The following is a 17,988-nucleotide window of genomic DNA, read 5'->3' on the forward strand; positions in this document are numbered from 1 at the left end:
GCCTCTCAAATGGCCTCTGAAAGCAGCATGCAGTAGATGCTAAAAATATCATATATTAACGTGTGCACATCTGCATCCAGAAATGTTGCAGGTTTTTTGTTTTACTGATCCTGCTGCTTGGCTTTAACAGCTGCCTGAAACATAGAGTAAAGCAGGTAATGCTCTCCTGGTCACAATAGGAAACCCTTCCCCTTCTTCCTTTCTGGATGTCAAGCTGCTGTGCCAAAACCACAGAAAAGGGGCCACTTTATAAGTTTGCAATCCTAAATACTGCACACTCCATCCCATTCATTATACCTTAGCATCTTTAGTTTCCCCCTATTTATGTATTTTGAAGGTTATCATCGTTGAATTAATTCATCTCCATGACCCTTGCCTTTGCAAGTGGGTGAGGGGCTTTGAGCTTTTGCTGATTGCATATTTAATTCATATGCTGAATTACCCATGCAAGTCTTATTTTTATACATAATCATTGTACAGTAAATGTGGCGGGGACGACTGTGAGCTGCTCAACCATTATTTGAGAGATGCTATTTTGGTTATTGGCCTTTAGATAAACTGCATCAGCACAAAATGGGCCACTGTAATTTCATGTCTGAGATGCTCTGATTTGGATGTATTGAACTATTTATATTTGCTGCATCCCTACTGTGTTATTTCATTAATCACATAACAAGCCTTCCATTTCTCTGCAGAACACACTAACTCTAATTATCTCTCTACTGCACAGATGTTTCCTCATTTAGATGTTTGCTGCATAGCCATTTGTCACTCTGGTTTCCACATATATTTCAGTTTGCATTATATCACTCTAATGCCTTTTCTGCATCTGAGCCCTCAGGGGTTAATATGTCCCCTCTGGGTAGCAAGTAGACATATGTGGCCCAGATAGGTGCCTCTATAAAATGGATGGCTTTGTCCATATGGGGACTGTTTGGAAAAGATCTATTGCCTTTGGTTGCAATTCTGCACAGACGTGTGCTGATTGTATCTCAGTGACTCAAATGGGATCTAAGCTGCCTAAATGGATGCAGGATCTCAAGCTTTGGCAAGAGTGATTACCCTGAAAAGGGCAGCATGAAGTAAACGTTGCTTGCTTTACAAAGATCAAAGCATGCTATTAATTAGAATAATGCTTGCTCTAGTTAATGGTATATATATGCAATGCCCTGCCCCCGTAACAATAAAAACAAGGATTTAAAGGGATGATCCAGCATTTTGATCCAGCAATAGGAATGATAAAATGTTGAACTAACCAATTGTGTTTAACTTGTGTGGTTTTACTTTTTAAGATTATATATTTCCATTTTGCAATTAAAGGATCCCCTTTGTCCTCTTCCAAAATGCAGATTAACATATTACAATATGACGAGTGCCTATATGCAGTCCAAGCCTATGCATGTCTACTCAAAAGCAAGTGCCACTTAAGTTCCACAGTGCTGTCTCTCAAGCAAGCAAGCATGCATAAGATTGAATCCTAAGCATGCTTACTAGGGCATTAGCACCGCTGAACACAATTAAAGATTTACTTTTTTAATATTGACCTGTCAGGTTGTGATTCTAAGCACATCATAAGAAATGTAACCATCACTGAACTCAGTAGGACTCCTTTTCAGGGAGCATTCTTAGTATCACATTGCATATTGGTTAGGTTTTAACCTCAGGTGGCAAAATGGGATGGGCTGCCCCTGTGTTGAATACCCAACACTTGGACTTTGGTTGTGCTCTAACTAGGCAGTCACCTTCTGTTGATAGGACCTTGATTGCCTTTGTTCCTTATGAAGAGAGACCCAGACATAGAGCAGGATTAGGCAGTCAGAGTTTATCGAATGTTTGGTCTTCCTTGGCACCTTTCATCCAGCAGGTACAGGGTTGTGTGTCCAAGACACATGCTTTTTGTATGTTGCTCAAAGGCAAAGTCTATCATTGCAAAAACCCTGCAGCCAAAATAGTGTGTCTGCCTTTCCAAAACATATCATACCAAGTTCCAAAGCATTTTCCATTTCTCGTTATCCCTTACTCTGTCAAAAAATAAACATGAGTTCTGCAGAATCACATGCCAGGAGCAAAAGCAGAGCAGGCAGGGCATGTGCTTCAGGGAGCTCTCCCCCTGTATTCTTTTCCAAGAAAGAGCAGCAAGAGGGGCTGTAGGACCACCAGCAGCAGTGATGTAGCGAGATAGGTTCAACACAACTCTTTAGCCACAGCAGTACCCAGCCTTTGGTAACATGCTGTGACATTACCTACAAGGTGCTTTGAAGATACAATTGATGGCATCTATCCTGACCTAAGCGGACGCAGGTGGCACTGTGGTCTAAACCACAGAGCCTAGGACCTGCCGATCAGAAGGTCGGCGGTTCGAAGTCCCGCAACGGGGTGAGCTCCTGTTGCTCGGTCCCTGCTCCTGCAAACCTAGCAGTTCAAAAGCACGTCAAAGTGCAAGTAGATAAATAGGTACCACTCCGGCGGGAAGGTAAATGGCGTTTCCTTGTGCTGCTCTGGTTTGCCAGAAGCGGCTTAGTCATGCTGGCCACATGACCCGGAAGCTGTATGCCGGCTCCCTCGGCAGGTAAAGCGAGATGAGCGCCACAACACCCAGAGTCATTTGCAACTGGACCTAATGGTCAGGGGTCCCTTTACCTTATCCTGACCTAAGAACCCACATTTAGTGCAGTACCTATAGTGGGGGGGGGGTCCAGACAATAGGGTCCTATTTGATCAATGGGCATCAGTTTTGGGGGCCTGAGGATTTTGACAAAGGTGCTTGGACAGGTTTCGCTGACCAGTTGTGTGCTGGGGCCTTGCTTGTCTTGGCCTATTCCATTAAAGAGGGATGAGATGTCTGGGTCTAAGGAACTGTTAACTCCTCATTGTGAGAGCAAATCATAGCAGCCAACTCCTAGGGGCCAAGATCCCTTCAGCCCCCCCCCCAAATAATAATTGAGGGGACCACCCTCAGATGAATCTGCTGCTCAGTTCTGCATTAGCAGGAGTTTCCAAACACTTGTCAAAAGCAGTCCCACATACACAATGTGTTGCAGTTCTACAATTCTATGAATCTATTAAGATCTAGTTGAGATTCCTGCATTTCAGGGGGTTGGACTAGATGACCCTCAGGGTTCCTTCCAACACTACAATTCTGTGGTTCGGTAATCAAACCAAAAGGTTACCAGACCATAAGATATTACCACTCAGTGGTCTCATGTTAACTAGTGGTGATAAAATTGAACCCTACAAAGTCCCCCCCCTGTAGATCCTACTGCATTGTTTGGTGCTCCACCACTTTCTGGAGTCAATTGTGCAAATAAGACTGGGAACTATTGCAAAGCATTGCTTCCCAGACCCAGCTGAGGGAGCCGCTCCAGAAGGATACTATGCTCAACTGTATAAAAAAGATGCTCAGGGTGAGGGGTCTAGGAGAATCAACAGGATCACGCCCTCCCACCCACCTTTCTCCCAAGGAAGGTCATCATACAAGGTGGAAAAGGCAACCCCGCTGCCAAACTCAGGCTGAAATGGATCCAGAAAATTAGCATTTTCCAAGGGTCTAGTTCTGGTCCCAAAAGGACCACCCTGCCTGACTATAAAAACCACGACGATATATAAATACCCCCCACCCGTTTCAAGACAGCGAAAACGCGTTGCCTTGTGTCTCCCCTCCAGTTGCGGAACAGTAAGAGTTGACACAAGGCTTCTTTAGACTCCGGTGGCGCTGATGAAAGGAGGAAGATCCCCGAGTATGGAGCATATGCTCTCGGCTCTGAGCTTTCCATCTTCACACGACCACCACCCTTTAAAAATAAAAACCAGGGGGGCCCTCAGAGAGATTCCAAGAGGAAGAAGTACCAGCAGGAATATCTTCTACTTCTCTCCCCTCACCCGCTTTGGTGGTGCTGCTGCTGCCAAAGGCTCAGCGCCTGACTTCTTCCAATACAATACCCAGCCGCTGCACAGCAACTTCTCCCTTCGGCTGTGTTTGGCTAGCGGGCTGGCTGCAAACAGCAACCTTTTCCCATCTTCTGCTTCGCGGTGGTGTGACTAAATCTCCACTCCAACCCCGATTCCGCCCCCGCCCCCGCCTCCTCTCCCTCTCCACCCCCCCCCCCGGCGCAACCCACCCCCTTTCCAGGTCTCTGGAGTTTTCAGCACGTGAACCTATTCACTGCCTTATGTTTCACAGAGAGAGAAAGAGAGACCCCGCAGTGCAAAGCGAGAACAAGGGCAGCAATCCTTGCAGCTACTCGGAAAGAGGGAGGGAGGGAGACTCACCGGCTCCCACCCCACCCCCCTGCGCCGCATCAGCCCTGAGGGGATCCCTCCCCCTCTTCTCCGACACGCGAGCACCACCGTAAGCGCCCAGTGAAGCCGCCTGCCGCCGAGAAGACTCGCTCCTGGCTGGATCCTTCTCTCCGCCACCGCCCCCACCAGTCATCCCGCCGCGCACCCAGCGCCTGCCGCCCGCCCGCCAGGACAGCCGAGTGTTTCCAGAAGCCGCCCGGCTCGGGAAGAAGGAAAGTGGAAGAGTTCGGGACTCTCCCGCGTCCGCGCACCCCTTTCTTTCCTTCCCCAACACCACCCCCCCCCCCGTCGTCCCGCTGCTGCTTCGGAGGCGGACGGGAGGAAAGCGATGCTGAAAGGGAAGAAAGAAGGAAAGCAGCGGCAGAAAGACCCGGAGCTTTGGCATAAATAAACAAGAATAGTAATAGAAGGATCGGCGGCTGTGTGGAGCGGAGGGGGGGCAACCCCATCACGCCCTGCAGCGCTTCTCCGGAGACAGAAGAAGGAGCGCAGAAATAAGAACGGAGAGTTTGGCGCAGGTCGGTGGTCCCCGCTCCGGGGGCGCCTCTCCCACAGCATCCCGCCGCCGTCTCCGCCTTTCCCCGCGGGAGGTCGGTCAGTGGCCTCTTCTCTTCCTCCTCCTCTCCGCGCAGGAGCCAGGCGGGAAGAAGCGGGGCCTCGCCGCCTCCGAAGCAGCCGGGCGACCGTCCTGCGCTCTCCCCCAAGGTGTCGGCGCCAAGGCGGGCGGTCCCGTCGGCTCCTCCGCTCCAGGTGCGCAGCGCCGAGCTCCCGTGTGCCAGGAAGCCCGGCGTCCCTCCGTGCGCCCTGCCGCCCGCTCCATGGCGAGGGAAGCGCAGGCTGAATCTCTCCGCAGGAGGAGGAGGAGGCGCCGGCAAGAGCAGCCTCGGCGGCGGCTCCGCGATGCCCCGCTGCCGCTGCCACTGCTGTGAGGGCTGCAGCGGCGGCGGGGGCTCCCCGGGCGGCGAGGCGGAGGGCGGCCGCGGCCGGGGCCCCAGCATGAAGTCGCTGCTGCTGAGCCGCTTCTTGGTGCTGCTGCCCTGGATGCTGCTGGTGATCGTCATGCTGGACACGGGCGGCAGCCACCGGGCGCCCCGTCCGCCGCCCGCCTCCTCGCGGCAGCCCCTGTCCCAGCCGCAGCATCCGGGGGCGCCGCAGCGCCGGGAGGCCGAACTGCCCGTCATCTACACCATCACGCCGACCTACAGCCGCCCGGTGCAGAAAGCCGAGCTGACGCGCCTGGCCAACACGTTCCGCCAGGTGGCGCGCCTGCACTGGGTCCTGGTGGAAGACTCCGCCGTGGGCACCGAGCTGGTCAGCCGCTTCGTGGCGGGGCTCCTGCGCAGCGGGGGCCCGCCTTGCACCCACCTGCACGCCCTCACGCCCAGGAGGTTCAAGCGGCCCGGGCAACCCCGAGCCACCGAGCAGCGCAACGCCGGCCTGGCTTGGGTCCGTCAGAGGCACCAGCGCCTGCCTGCCCCGCAGCCGGGCGTCGTGTTCTTCGCCGACGACGACAACACCTACAGTCTGGAGCTCTTCCAGGAGGTAGTGGGCGCGCGGGAGTCCGGACAGCCGAGCGGGGAGGGAGGGAGGGAGGGAGACGCCGGGCCTCCTTTCGCGCGCGCGCTTGGGCGCCGAGTTTTCCAGCAAAAGTGGCGCGCGACAGAGCCGCGGGCTCTCTCTCTTTTTTAAGTGCTTCTTGAACAAAGCAGACCTACTTCAGTTCTGCGTCCCATGGAGTTGTGGGGCTCGAACCCTTTTGCAAGTGTATACAGGGACAGGGTTGTAGCCTCAGGTAGGCCCGTTTTTATGCGCGCGCGTGTTTTGCTCCAAAGTCAGCTCCGCTTTGTCCGGCGAGGCGCAACTTTGCAAGTCAGCGTGCCTCGCCATAAAGGCTCTTCTTGAGCGTCTCTCTCCCCCCTCCAGTCTGCAGCGTCGCCGGCGGCCCAGTGTTTCCCTTCCCTAACCATGGACTTCGGGTTATTCCTAGCATGTTCAGCTAAGCATGCCTCGCTGACCAGGCGGCAGGCCAAGCCCTGCAGGTAGCGGGCACCATAGCTCCTCCTCCGACTCACCTCCTTCCCCGTTTGGTTTTCCCTTCAGCTTCCACGCCTGCCTTGCTTAAGAAAAAGAGCTCGGCTTGGAAGGAAAGCCTCCATGGGGCTCCTGCTCCCCCTTCACATAACTTGCTTCGAGGGCTTTCTCCACCCTCGACTCTTTCCCAGGCTTGCAGTATCCTGGAGTCCGTCAAGTTTTGCTGTAGGTTCCCCACCGTGTGTGAACCAAATGTTTTCCTGTTTTTAAGCAGGATCTCATTTGAACCAGAACTTATAATCATTTGTTTGTAGTGCCAGCACTGGGGCCTGTGAATTTTTTAGGTCTGGACTTCCTCCTTCAAACTTTTTTTATTGCTAATCATTATTTGTGTACACCACCCAGAGAATGTTTTGATTACTAAGAGGCATAGAAATGGAGTTGATAAATTAATAAGGTATATTAAGGGAATGTATTTGAACAGTTGCAGAGTAACTCTCTCAGGTAATGGTGACTAACCTCTCAGTTACTTAGGATTGGGAGGAAGAGTTTCCGGATAAAAGGTCTGACTTCCAGTTATGTTTTTACTTTCTGGCTAGCTGTATGCCTTCATTAAGACCAAAAGCTATGTGTAAAACCTTCCCTAGATTTTATCCAAAAATACCTACTCAGTGACAAGACCTGTTATTCTGTCCACTCACAACTCCAGCAAACTTTTGCAGGTCAAAGGTAATTCCTGCAAGGTACCCCCTGCAACTTTGGCTGTAACACCACAATTTGGGTGTTTTCAAAATAAACTACCGTATCTTGCCTTAGAGCCCCAAAGTAGCTTCCAGAAAGTCCTCGCAATAAAATCACATTAACAACTCTTATTGCAGTACAGTCCTGTGCATGCCTACTCCATAGAGTCCTGGGAAGATTACTCCCTGCAAAGTGCAGCCTTAATAAGGGTCTAAGAGAGCTCTGCTGTCTTTGATTCCTAAGCTGATTCTTTTCCTGCCTTGCTGAGGAACTTTCGTCACACACCACAATCCCTTGCTGCAAATTCCTCCGGAGTAATCTATCTATTCTCCCATAATTGTTCAGTCTTTAGAGTCTCCTTGTTTCTTTCTTTCAAAAGTGAAAAGCTCATTTATATAGTGACTAAACGCACTGTAACATGTCACTGGTCTATGAGTAATTCCTGCACTTCATTCTGAGGTCTTGGTTGAAGGCAAGCTTTTCTCTCTCTCTCTTTTTAAGTGGTGGCTGCTGGCAAGTGTTTGCAAAAGGGCCGGGAGATAACAGGGGCAGGGTTTTTAAGGGGGAGACATCATGGGGAGTGCAAGTAGGATAGTGATGAATAAGTGTGTAGTTTTGGCAAGGGAAAAGGGAGGGGGCTAAGTATGCAGAGGGGATATAAATTACCATAACTCATTCAGAATAGGAAGCCTTGCCAGCTGCTGTGTGTGTATTACAAGGCACTCAATAAAAGCTCAATAGAATATAACCCCCCCACACCTAAGAATGCCCAGGGCAGCTCCACAGAACTCAATGCTATTGACGTCCCCCATCCCCGCTTGCAGCCCTTTGCTGACCCAAGATGGGGGCCAAACATGCTTGTGTGTTGCAATGTACTGGTGATTCCTCTCTCTTTGCAAGTAGGCTAGGTGCATTAGGAATCAATAGATTAAAGCCAAGGCACTGCGGAAAGATGCAGAGCACATCGAGTCCCTGAAGAGAGAACCGTTTCAGAAAGGCTGCTCAACCCTGCTGACGTGTGTTTAGATTTCCAAATGTGTTTGGGTCTCTTTCAATATACTGCTGGCAGGTGTTCTGCCTGTTCCCCACCAGCACTTCCCATTCAGTAAAAGAGCTGTGCTTCCTTTCCTTATGTGGAGGCCTTTAGTTGCATTGAAATCCTTTATTGGAAGTGTCTAAAAGGGAGATTATTATTTTTTTTTTTAGTTCTGTTGCTTTGGTTTATTTCCCACTAAATTGTGGGGGACCTCACATAGCTCTTTACTGCTGAGAAAGTTCGGGCTTTCGTCTTCTTGGCGTGTAATTATTTCAACTGTGCTTTCCCTTTGAACTGAAAGCTCATGGAGCTTTTTTTACTTTGGGGGGCGGTGTTGTCTGAAATCCTGTCCCGTTGCCTGAAGCGGTGCTGAGGCAAAAAAAGGCTATTGAGAGACAGACCTCCGTTCTCTTTAAAGCCTAAATGGCTCTTGTAAATGAAAGCACTAATTACGCAGGAGAGGGAGGAATTGACTGTAGCAAGAACCGGCACAGAGTCACAATGTTCCAGTTGAGGTCGCTGCTGTGTAACCCTCTGGCGAAGAGATGCACCCACACTGCATTTAGTATTTTACTTGTTAGTCATCTCCCTCTACCTCCCCCAATTTAACTGGCTTTTATTAAAATCAAGGTACTAATGAGATCCTCTCTAGCAATGCTGCTTGTCAGTTAAATTGCAAGGCTAAATGCGAGTAGATAAAATAAGCCAATTGATGTTGAGATGCTTCTCTTCTGACAAGATGGCTAAATTCTTTATGTGTATGGGCACACAAGCACACACACATCTTCAGTGCAACAAGGGAGAGGTTTGCTCTGAACAAGCTCCTATTCACTTAAAATGCATGCACTGAAGAGCTCAGCATAGTCACATTACAAGGAAGGAGGAGACAGACAGAGATAATGTTTGTGAGACTACTATTCATCTCTCCTCTATCACTGATAGAGATAAACCCTTTCTGAGAAGGGAATGAATTTGTCATATTGTTAGGTGTAGGAAAACAGATAATCTTTTCTTATGTTGTTCTTATATCTTTCAATTTTTTAAAAAAATATGTAGATTTCTTTGAGAAGGCGAAGCACATTTTGCATCCCTGGTAGGAGGAAGTTGAGAGATAGCCTTTTGTTTTCACATCAACCATTGATCAGAATTTGTATTGGCTACAGAAAATGATTTCCTTTTCAGTCTTCCATTCACCCCTTTCTCTCTTTCTGCCAGATCTTGATCAGTTTACAAAAGCTGTACAGTACTGGTTTTCCCTTTGGTGTGAAAAGTCCAAGCTTGTGATATGTAGGAGAAATTCAGACATACTTTCTTTCTGGATTAATGGCAGATGAGAGGAAATTGATGCCTAATGTGTCCTGCGCCCCTCCCTCCGGCTGCCTCCCATTAGCAAATCTGGCTGCTGATTCTCTGAGCCAAAAGGAGCTCTGATTTAAGAACCATTTCAAAAGTGGAGGTTTTGTGGTTATAACACCAGTCGGAGATGTCTAAAAGAAATTGCAACACCCCAGTCCTGCCCTTTCTTTGTAGCTGTGCATGAAAAATGCTACAGTTGTCAAACTGAATAAGATTAACTTCTTGCCAAGCAAACCTGCTTTGTACGCTAAATTTTGCGTAAAACTAACTAGATTTAGAGTATTGTGCGTTGCAAGTTTGTTTTTCCCAGGTAGAGTCTTATTACACGCTTTGAATCCAGTGTATTTACAGTGCTGCCGCCCATATTTTCATAAGTTTACTGCAGAGCTACAAGTTTCGTGCACTGGAATCTTGTGCAAATCGATACCTTTGCACAGTCCACTTCCATTTACACAATGCGTTCCTTAACATGTACAGTTTTGTATATTTTAGTGTATTGTATAATTTCTTCCATGTGTCCCAAGTCCTGATTTTCAAAATTTTGTCTACGATCATGAGTGCTGGAAACTTTGTGTGTGGTTGATAACAGCAATATTCAGAAAGCCAAGTTCTCTTCAGGGCAGGGTTCAGGCTGCATGCTGGACAGCAAGCAATGGGTGAAGACAGACAGACATAAATTTGGAAGCCACCTTTTGTTTTCTATCCATTTTGATTTCAATATTAATTTAAAGACTTGAATGAAGAAGACAAAGTGGCAAACAAATGTTGCAGTAGATAAAAATGCTGGACACCTGATGGTGGTGGGAGCCAATAATAAAGGGGCCAAGCTTATTGAAGTGTGTGGGCAGGCTGTGCGTATCTTAGTTAAGAATCAAAGCTAGCCGGGAGCAGAGTTTGCTCCCATAACTGAATATCTGACACCTGCTGTTCAGTTTAAGGTATATCTCCTTTCACATGAACCAATAGCACTAAATTTTACGTGAGATTCGTCCAATATCTTTAATAATCTATGTGAGTTAAAATGGGCAATGGAGATGCATTACAATTGACACGCAGCAATGTTGTTTGTCAGAATACATTCCTGAATGTAAACAGATTATGATCCTGGTCAGATCATCATATTATTCCTGAAGCAACATGCAAGCTCTTTAATGCTGGTGAAATGCTTCCTCAGCTCAAGCCTGAGGAAAAATTGGGCTCATGAAAAGAGGGTCCTGTCCCCTTGATTTATTCCCACCAGAACAACTGTGGCTAAAGTGTCTGCTGTTAAAAAGAGCTAAAATCAAATATTCTATTTTGGGGGGGGGAGGGGAATGCAAATACAGGTGAGGGGTGGAAGGTGCTACAAATTTGCTCAGGCCATGCAGGGAGGGAGGAGGTGTTAAAACTCTTACCCCACAGTTTTCGTGATCTGAATCCTCACCCTCTGAAGCAACTGCTAGCAATGATGATCATCTGTACTTCTGTACAACAATATTATATATGTTTAGCAAACCTAGACCCCTTTGTGGTAGAGGTGTTATGAAATGGAATTCTATGGGCTAGTGGTATGATTATACTTTGGGGGGAAAAAGTTATGAGGCCAGTTTGTAGGATTTATCAGCTTGTGCTTTTCAAATGTGCTCATGCCTTATATAGTTGATAGAAATATATTGTGTAGGTTAAAGAGAAAGTGGTTATTAGAGCTGTTCCAAAGATGGGTATACCTGATCCCTCCAAAATTAATACTGTTGCTTGTCACATTCTCCCTCCTCTCCACCCCCTGTAGGTTGCTATACTAATAATCAGTTTCTGGACCACTGTTGAATGGTTGCCATGGTAATGGTTAGTGCCAGTTTGAGTTTTCTGTCTCTGCCTTTCCATCTGTAAATAATCTTGCATAAGTTGAATTTGCCTTTTTGAGAAGAGGAATGGCAAATTGTTACGCAATTATACTATAATGTTTTAATTTTTAAAAAAGAAGAAAAGAACCAGTTGTTGCAAATAAATACTGGCAACCTGTTATTTCTAATTCAAAACCACAGATGTCCATTGATGGGGATTATATTTAGGTTTATTACTTCAGACGTTGAGCAAAGTGTCATGGTACCCACCCATTTTGTAGTAAATGGTGGTTTTCAGTTAGAATCTTTTACGAGACAGTAAGGGGAAAACTTACATATTAAGTGTTGTTGGTCCTCACTTTAGCACAACTTAAAAAGCAAACAAACTGGGATGCTTCAGTGCTGAGTGGAGGACTGGTATGAGTGGGGGGCTGCTTAACCCTTTCATGTCAAGACTTCCCTACTCAAAATCCCCCCAGCTGCTTTTTACTCCCATGAGGGGAAACATATTTGGACCAGGAAAATGCAGTTTGCAACTACAGAACCCCCAGGAAGCCTGTAAAAACCCCTTGGTTTCTACAGGATAAATCTTTTCTCATACGGGGCAGTGATTGTTAAAGGTAGGTTAGAAAGCAACATTCCAGCAACATTCCAGCAGAATACGTGCAACAATTCATAGCTTTTGGAATTGATGGGTAATATTTATTAACTTATTCTCAGTTTTTATTTTCTAAATCAAGCACTAAAGTGTAATTTATGTACATTTCTTAAGCTATACAGATAAGAACTAGCCATTTTTCTTCTTCCCATGTATGGACCATTGAACTGCTGATGCTTTTGTAAAGGCCAGCAATGCCCATTTCATTATTCCCGCTTCCTTCGGCCTTTAAGCATCAGTTAACTTTCTTAAGAAAATGTTAATTTCCAGAACAAACTAGTGGAAGAATCAAAGGCTGCCCTCTTTATTTGATCATCATTACTGAGGTTTCTGTACGGAGCTATTATAACCTCTCCTTCGTTTTTACTGTAGGCTGTTTTATTACTTCGTGCAACAAGAGGTCATTCATGCTATTGGATTTTCTTCACCCTTTGCTTGGAGTGGGAGATAGCTATATTGAGGCTGTCGACAACTCCTTTTGACTGCCAATTGTATAATTCCTAATGGAAAACTTGTAACAGTGAAGGCAATGCCTTTTTAATTCCATCTCTATGTAGAATGTCACATAAAAGTAATTCTACACAATCTAAAATACTGGAGTCTCAAATAACTTAGGTGTGAAGAGGCCTGATCTGGTTAGCTGTTACAGGAACCTGCAGGTGTGTCCTGTTGTCCCATGGGCGCAGCTCTCTGCTAACAGGAAGATGGCTAATAGTATTGTCAACACCAAGGGTACCTAACCTGTTGCCCTCCAGACTCTGTTTGGCTCCAGCTCCTATCAGCCCGAGCCAGCCTGGCCAGGAATGATGGGAGTTGTAGTCCAGGAACATCTGGCGGGCCTTAGGTTTCTTACCCATGGTCTACACTGGAAGCAGTGTGTCTCTGGTTTTGGGTTGGCTCTTTCCAGCTCTACCTGAAGATGCCTGGGTTTGCACTTAGGATCTCTTGTGTACAAAGGATATGCTCTACAACTGAGCTATGCCCCTTCTTCACAGGCAGGGGTGAAGAACCTGTGGCCCTCCCGATGTTTTTGCACTCCATGCTCCATTGTCCCAGACCATTAGCCATGCTAGGTGGGACTAATGAGAGTTGGACTCCATCTACATCAGTGGGGCACAGCTGCCCCGCGCTACTGAAAGGAAACTCCCTGAGCTTGGAGCAGTGGTGCAAGAGAGGATGGGGGCAGGATTCAGTCCATATTTTTGTTTGCTTCCGACATAGGAAGATTTGGATTGCCTGGTGGATCATTGGATGACTTGTAAGGTAAAGGTAAAGGGACTCCTGATCATTAGGTCCAGTCGTGACCGACTCTGGGGTTGCGGCACTCATCTCGCTTTATTGGCCAAGGGAGCCGCCGTTTGTCCGCAGACAGCTTCCGGGTCATGTGGCCAGCATGACCAAGCTGCTTCTGGCGAACCAGAGCAGCACACGGAAACGCCGTTTATCTTCCTGCCAGAGCGGTACCTATTTATCTACATGCACTTTGTTGTGCTTTGGAACTGCTAGGTTGGCAGGAGCTGGGACCGAGCAACGGGAGCTCACCCCGTCACGGGGATTCGAACCTCCGACCTTCTGATCGGCAAGTCCTAGGCTCTGTGGTTTAACCCACAGCCCCACCCGCGTCCCTTTTGGATGACTTGTAGTATATCATTAATAGGTTATTTCATTAAACTCCCAAGCAGTTTGATAGCAAAAGCAAATGACTTTTCCTTTCTTCTTTCAAAACAGGCTATTAGAACCTCTGGTGATCTTTTTAACTCAGGTGTAGATTGGCACATATATATATGAAGGTCATCCCTGAAAAGAGTTTATGGGCGTCAGTGGATGGCAAGCTCTGCCCCTTGGGCTACCACTGGGTGTCTGACTTTGCCCTTTCTCTGCTGCTATTTTGTGACATCGTTGATCAGTTGATCACATTGGAACACGGAAAAGAAAATGTGTGTGGTTGAATGCCTCCCCTTCCCCTGCTTTGAATGCTCCCCTGCCCTGCCCCGCTGGATAGCTGATTAAGATCAAGAGGCCCTTCTGCTCTCCAGCCCCAGTAACTCTGCTGGAAACTGGAGCAGCCTAGCAGAAGGCACGAAGCCTTCTGCTGCACTTGTGCTTTTCTGAATCAGTGCCAGAGTGTATAATATCAGCTCCCACAGGGCTGGAGTGACAAGGCCTTGCAAGCAATCTGCAGATGGGAGTGTGAACAGCACAGCAGATTACCAAATACTATTCCAGAGCTTTTTAGTGAAATCTGGAGGGAAATGTTTTGCGAAGGCTCAGGATTTCCTGTAGACTTTTGTGTCCTCTGAAGTCGTTTATATTTGTGTGTGGACCGCTACAATATTGGGAAGCTAATGCCAACGTGGAAAAAGTAGGCTTTATAAAACATATATGCTCACGCAAAGATAGCAGGTGGATTTGTATGCATGCTTGCACTACATAAACCTTGCATGGCAGAGAGGGAAAGATACTCTGCCCCTCTTATCTCCACCCCTGCATGTGTACCTTTGATCATGTGGGTACCATTGCCTCCTCAGTTGCTTGCCTGGCAGTTTGGCTATATCTAAAGACCTCTACCTGCCTGGCTTAATGTTTATGTACCATGAAATAACAGACTTCCCAAAGCATCCCTGTTTCGTGTGTAAATAGGGCATCATCCTAATGAGCCATGTGGGTGGAAGATTTTACATGTAACCAGACAAGCTTGGGAAGAGTAGTTTACTAGGTATCCTGGACCTGAGTTGTTTACAACAAAACCCTGAACTTGCCTAGGTACCTCGCAGGGTTGTTGTGAGGATAAAATGTGGAGTGGGAGAACCTCGTCTGCCACATTGAGCACCTTGGAGGACAGGTGGGATCTGATTGTTAAAAAAACAAAAACAAATAAACAATAGGCCAATATTTCAGTGCTTGTGTAATATGTGCAAAACTGAGTGTCTTGTCAAATACCCCAACAGCTGCACTCTGCACTAGCTGCAGCCAGGTATGAGACTCATCCTGCATAGAGCACATAACACTAGTTACCGTATTTTTCGCTCTGTAAGACGCACCAGACCACAAGACGCACCTAGTTTTTGGAGGAGGAAAACAAGAAAAAAAATATTCTGAATCTCAGAAGCCAGAACAGCAAGAGGGATCACTGCGCAGTGAAAGCAGTTCTTGCTGTTCTGGCTTCTGGGATAGCTGCGCAGCCTGCATTCGCTCCATAAGATGCACACACATCTCCCCTTACTTTTTAGGAGGGAAAAAGTGAGTCTTATAGAGCAAAAAATACGGTAACTGCTGTCATGGGCCAGGAATCAGCTTCACCTGCTGAACAGCAGCCTGAAGAGGGAGAAGGTGGAGTGAGCCCACCTGCAGCTGATCAGCTTTCTGGTACACAGAGGAGAAGGCACTAATGAGAACCAGCTGGCTTCAGCCTTCTTAAGCAGAGCTTCCAGCAGCGGTCAGATGCTGGTAATGCTTGTAGTTTCTGGCTCTACCTTGCTGCTTCCTGCTCATTTTGACCCTTAACCCCGTGATCATTGGATTCCCTGACCCCTGGACCATCTGACCATGCGGATTACTGTTTGCCTGACCCTAGGACTGAAACTGACTTCAGATGCTGACTCTGCCTCCAGGCAAGTACACCTCAGAGACTCTTCTGGTTGACTGGTCTCCCCACCCCACTGAGCTTCACATTGTTGCTCAGTAACGAGACTGCGACAGCTGTGTGATTATTGGTGTATGGATGCCTGTGGCATGGCTGTCCCTGGCCAGGAATGGCCATATAATTATTGCAGTATATATTTTAGGACCAGCTCTGGCTGTGGTTGTCATTTGTTTTAAACTGTTTTTTAATGTTGTGCTTTATATAGTTGTAACCTGCTTCTAATGAAGGGCAGGCTCTAAATATAACAATAGTAGAAATAAAGACCCATTAATGTAGGTGCAGGAAACCTTTAGTCCCCTAGAGCAGTGTTTCCCAAACTTGGGTCTCCAGCTTCTTTCGGACTACAATTCCCATCATCCCTGACCACTGGTCTTGCTAGCTAGGGGTGATGGGAGTTGGAGTCCAAAAATACAGCTGGAGACCTAAGTTTGGGAAACACTGCCTAGATGTTGCTGAACTGCAACCTGCATCAGCTGCAGCAGGCATGGCCAGAGATGATGGGATTTGTAATTCAACAACACCTGGAGGGCCAAAGGTCCCTCACAGCTGCATTAAGGCATGGTTGATATCATACTATATTGCTTCTTCTCTGAATGAGTCCATGTGCATCAGTGTATTTATGAATCATGGTAAGGCTGTAATGCCAAACAACTGGATAAGAGTTGTCTGCCTTAGAATGAAGAGGAAAGGGGAAAGGTAGCATTATAGACACAGGGAATTTTCTTTTGTCCCTTGCAGTATTGAAATGCATTTTGGAGAGATGATGCCCAGTGTTGGTTTCACATGTGATTATTTTTCTATGTATTTAGAATGTTATAGACCAGGATCCAAAGAACTGTGCAGATAGTTTCATGTGCTCAAGAGCGCTTTTGGTTAGCTTCTGTCAAACGCCAGACCTTCATGCCACATGGCACACTCACTTTAAGATTAGTGTGCGGGGGGGGGGGGTGTAGAAGCTGTTTGTAATGGGGCAGGACAGCCTGCTGTTTGAAGAGATCTTGGGGGGGGGGGGACTTGCAAGGCATGCCAGCTCTTGGGTAGTTCTTCAGCTATCTCAGTATTCTAAATTTTTGGCTTTGTTTTCTCAGGCTATATCAGGGCAACTGCACTAGATTAGTTTAAGAGGAAAGCTAAATAATATATGAGGGAGGTTTGCATGAATGCTTGAATTCTGGCATTTTATTGAGTGCAAGAGGTAGAGTGAAGGATGCTGTAATCTTTTATGATGCCCCTCATGGCAACAATAGTTCTACAGTGTACAGAGCCTACAATTCAAATTTCAACACAAATGGAATTCTATTTTTATTACCTAACATAAAGGGGAAAGGCATACCCAGTGCCAAAATTTGTTCATCTTTAACGCACCTAAATTAACATTTATGGGATAACCGTCTCGTGACAGTCATTGTTGCAGGGGGGAAAAACATGAGAAGTTACTGTTGCTTTCCCACATTCAATATGTTTTGATGAAAGCTTCAGTTGAAATTCATCTACATATAATTGAGAATCTATCTACAGCATACTAGATATATAGGCAGGAAGCAAAGTGTTGCAGATTTTACCCCCGTTGGCCTTTGCTATGGGTATCTATAGCTATATAAAAGTCACCACCAACATTTCTTCCTGCTATAGTGGCTGTGCTCAGATGTAATGCTAAACCATAGTTTAGCACTGTGGGAACATGCCAGGGTCATAGGCTCTCCACTCCTTCACAAGCATGGCAGCAAGAATGAAATCAAAAGCAGTTTGCCTCTTGTTCTAAAATAATTGCAGTAAGTATAGTCGTATAGGGAGGATTCTCAATGACCGAAATCGTAAGGGGGCAAACTTTGACTCTATGCCCTGAAAGCCCCATCCCATGTATAGCCTTTGACCTAAGACCTCTGTGCTCCACCTGTCGGTCTGTAGGCACATGAGGTCACCAACTTGCCAAAGCTAAATGGGTCTGGGTCCAGCTGATGCCTTGAAACCATTTTTTTTACAGTATACATTTTCCAATCAGTGTTAGAAATTAGCTAGGTGCTAGGCTTGTTTTGCTACTGACATGGATCCAATTGCAACTACGTGGGGATTTCTAGGTGCCATAGTTCATACTGTTTCAATTTCCACTGTGTGTGTTTCTCCTCCTTGCAAACTGGGACAAGTGAATTGTTGTAAGAGCAAGCTATAGTCAAGCAAAGTAGTTGAGATCATAGAATCGTGGAATTGTAGCATTGGAAGAGATCCCAAGGATCAATCCCCGGGTGAATAGAGATTCTGTTTTGGCAAACATAACCTAGATTTAAGGCGCCATTTGGCACCCAGCTTACATATCTGAGTTTCTAACTCCGACTGTATAAAACACTGGGCAGTACTCAGATCATTCTTGGGTCCTGATTCCACAGTACCGAAATATCTCTCG

The 17,988-nt window shown here is 46.8% G+C and overlaps 1 protein-coding gene across 3 annotated transcripts in view; it reads left to right on the plus strand.

Moving 5' to 3' along the window:
* The window catches only part of B3GAT2 (beta-1,3-glucuronyltransferase 2), a 45,346-nt gene that overhangs the window by 18,012 nt on the left and 9,346 nt on the right, over positions 1-17,988 (plus strand). Inside the window, exon 1 of one of the 3 annotated variants that reach the window (XM_083431782.1) lies at positions 4,181-5,841. The exons of 1 other annotated variant lie outside the window; for it this stretch is intronic. In XM_083431782.1, coding sequence (XP_083287908.1) covers positions 5,200-5,841 — 642 coding nt within the window. In that variant the 5' untranslated portion in view covers positions 4,181-5,199. Of the gene's footprint in view, positions 1-4,180; positions 5,842-6,072; positions 6,092-17,988 lie in introns of those variants that run through there. One more of the 3 variants, XM_083431784.1, reaches the window with a different exon arrangement.

The sequence above is a fragment of the Podarcis tiliguerta genome (genome assembly GCF_965153285.1).
Source record: "Podarcis tiliguerta genome assembly, chromosome: 3".
Taxonomy (NCBI): domain Eukaryota; kingdom Metazoa; phylum Chordata; class Lepidosauria; order Squamata; family Lacertidae; genus Podarcis; species Podarcis tiliguerta.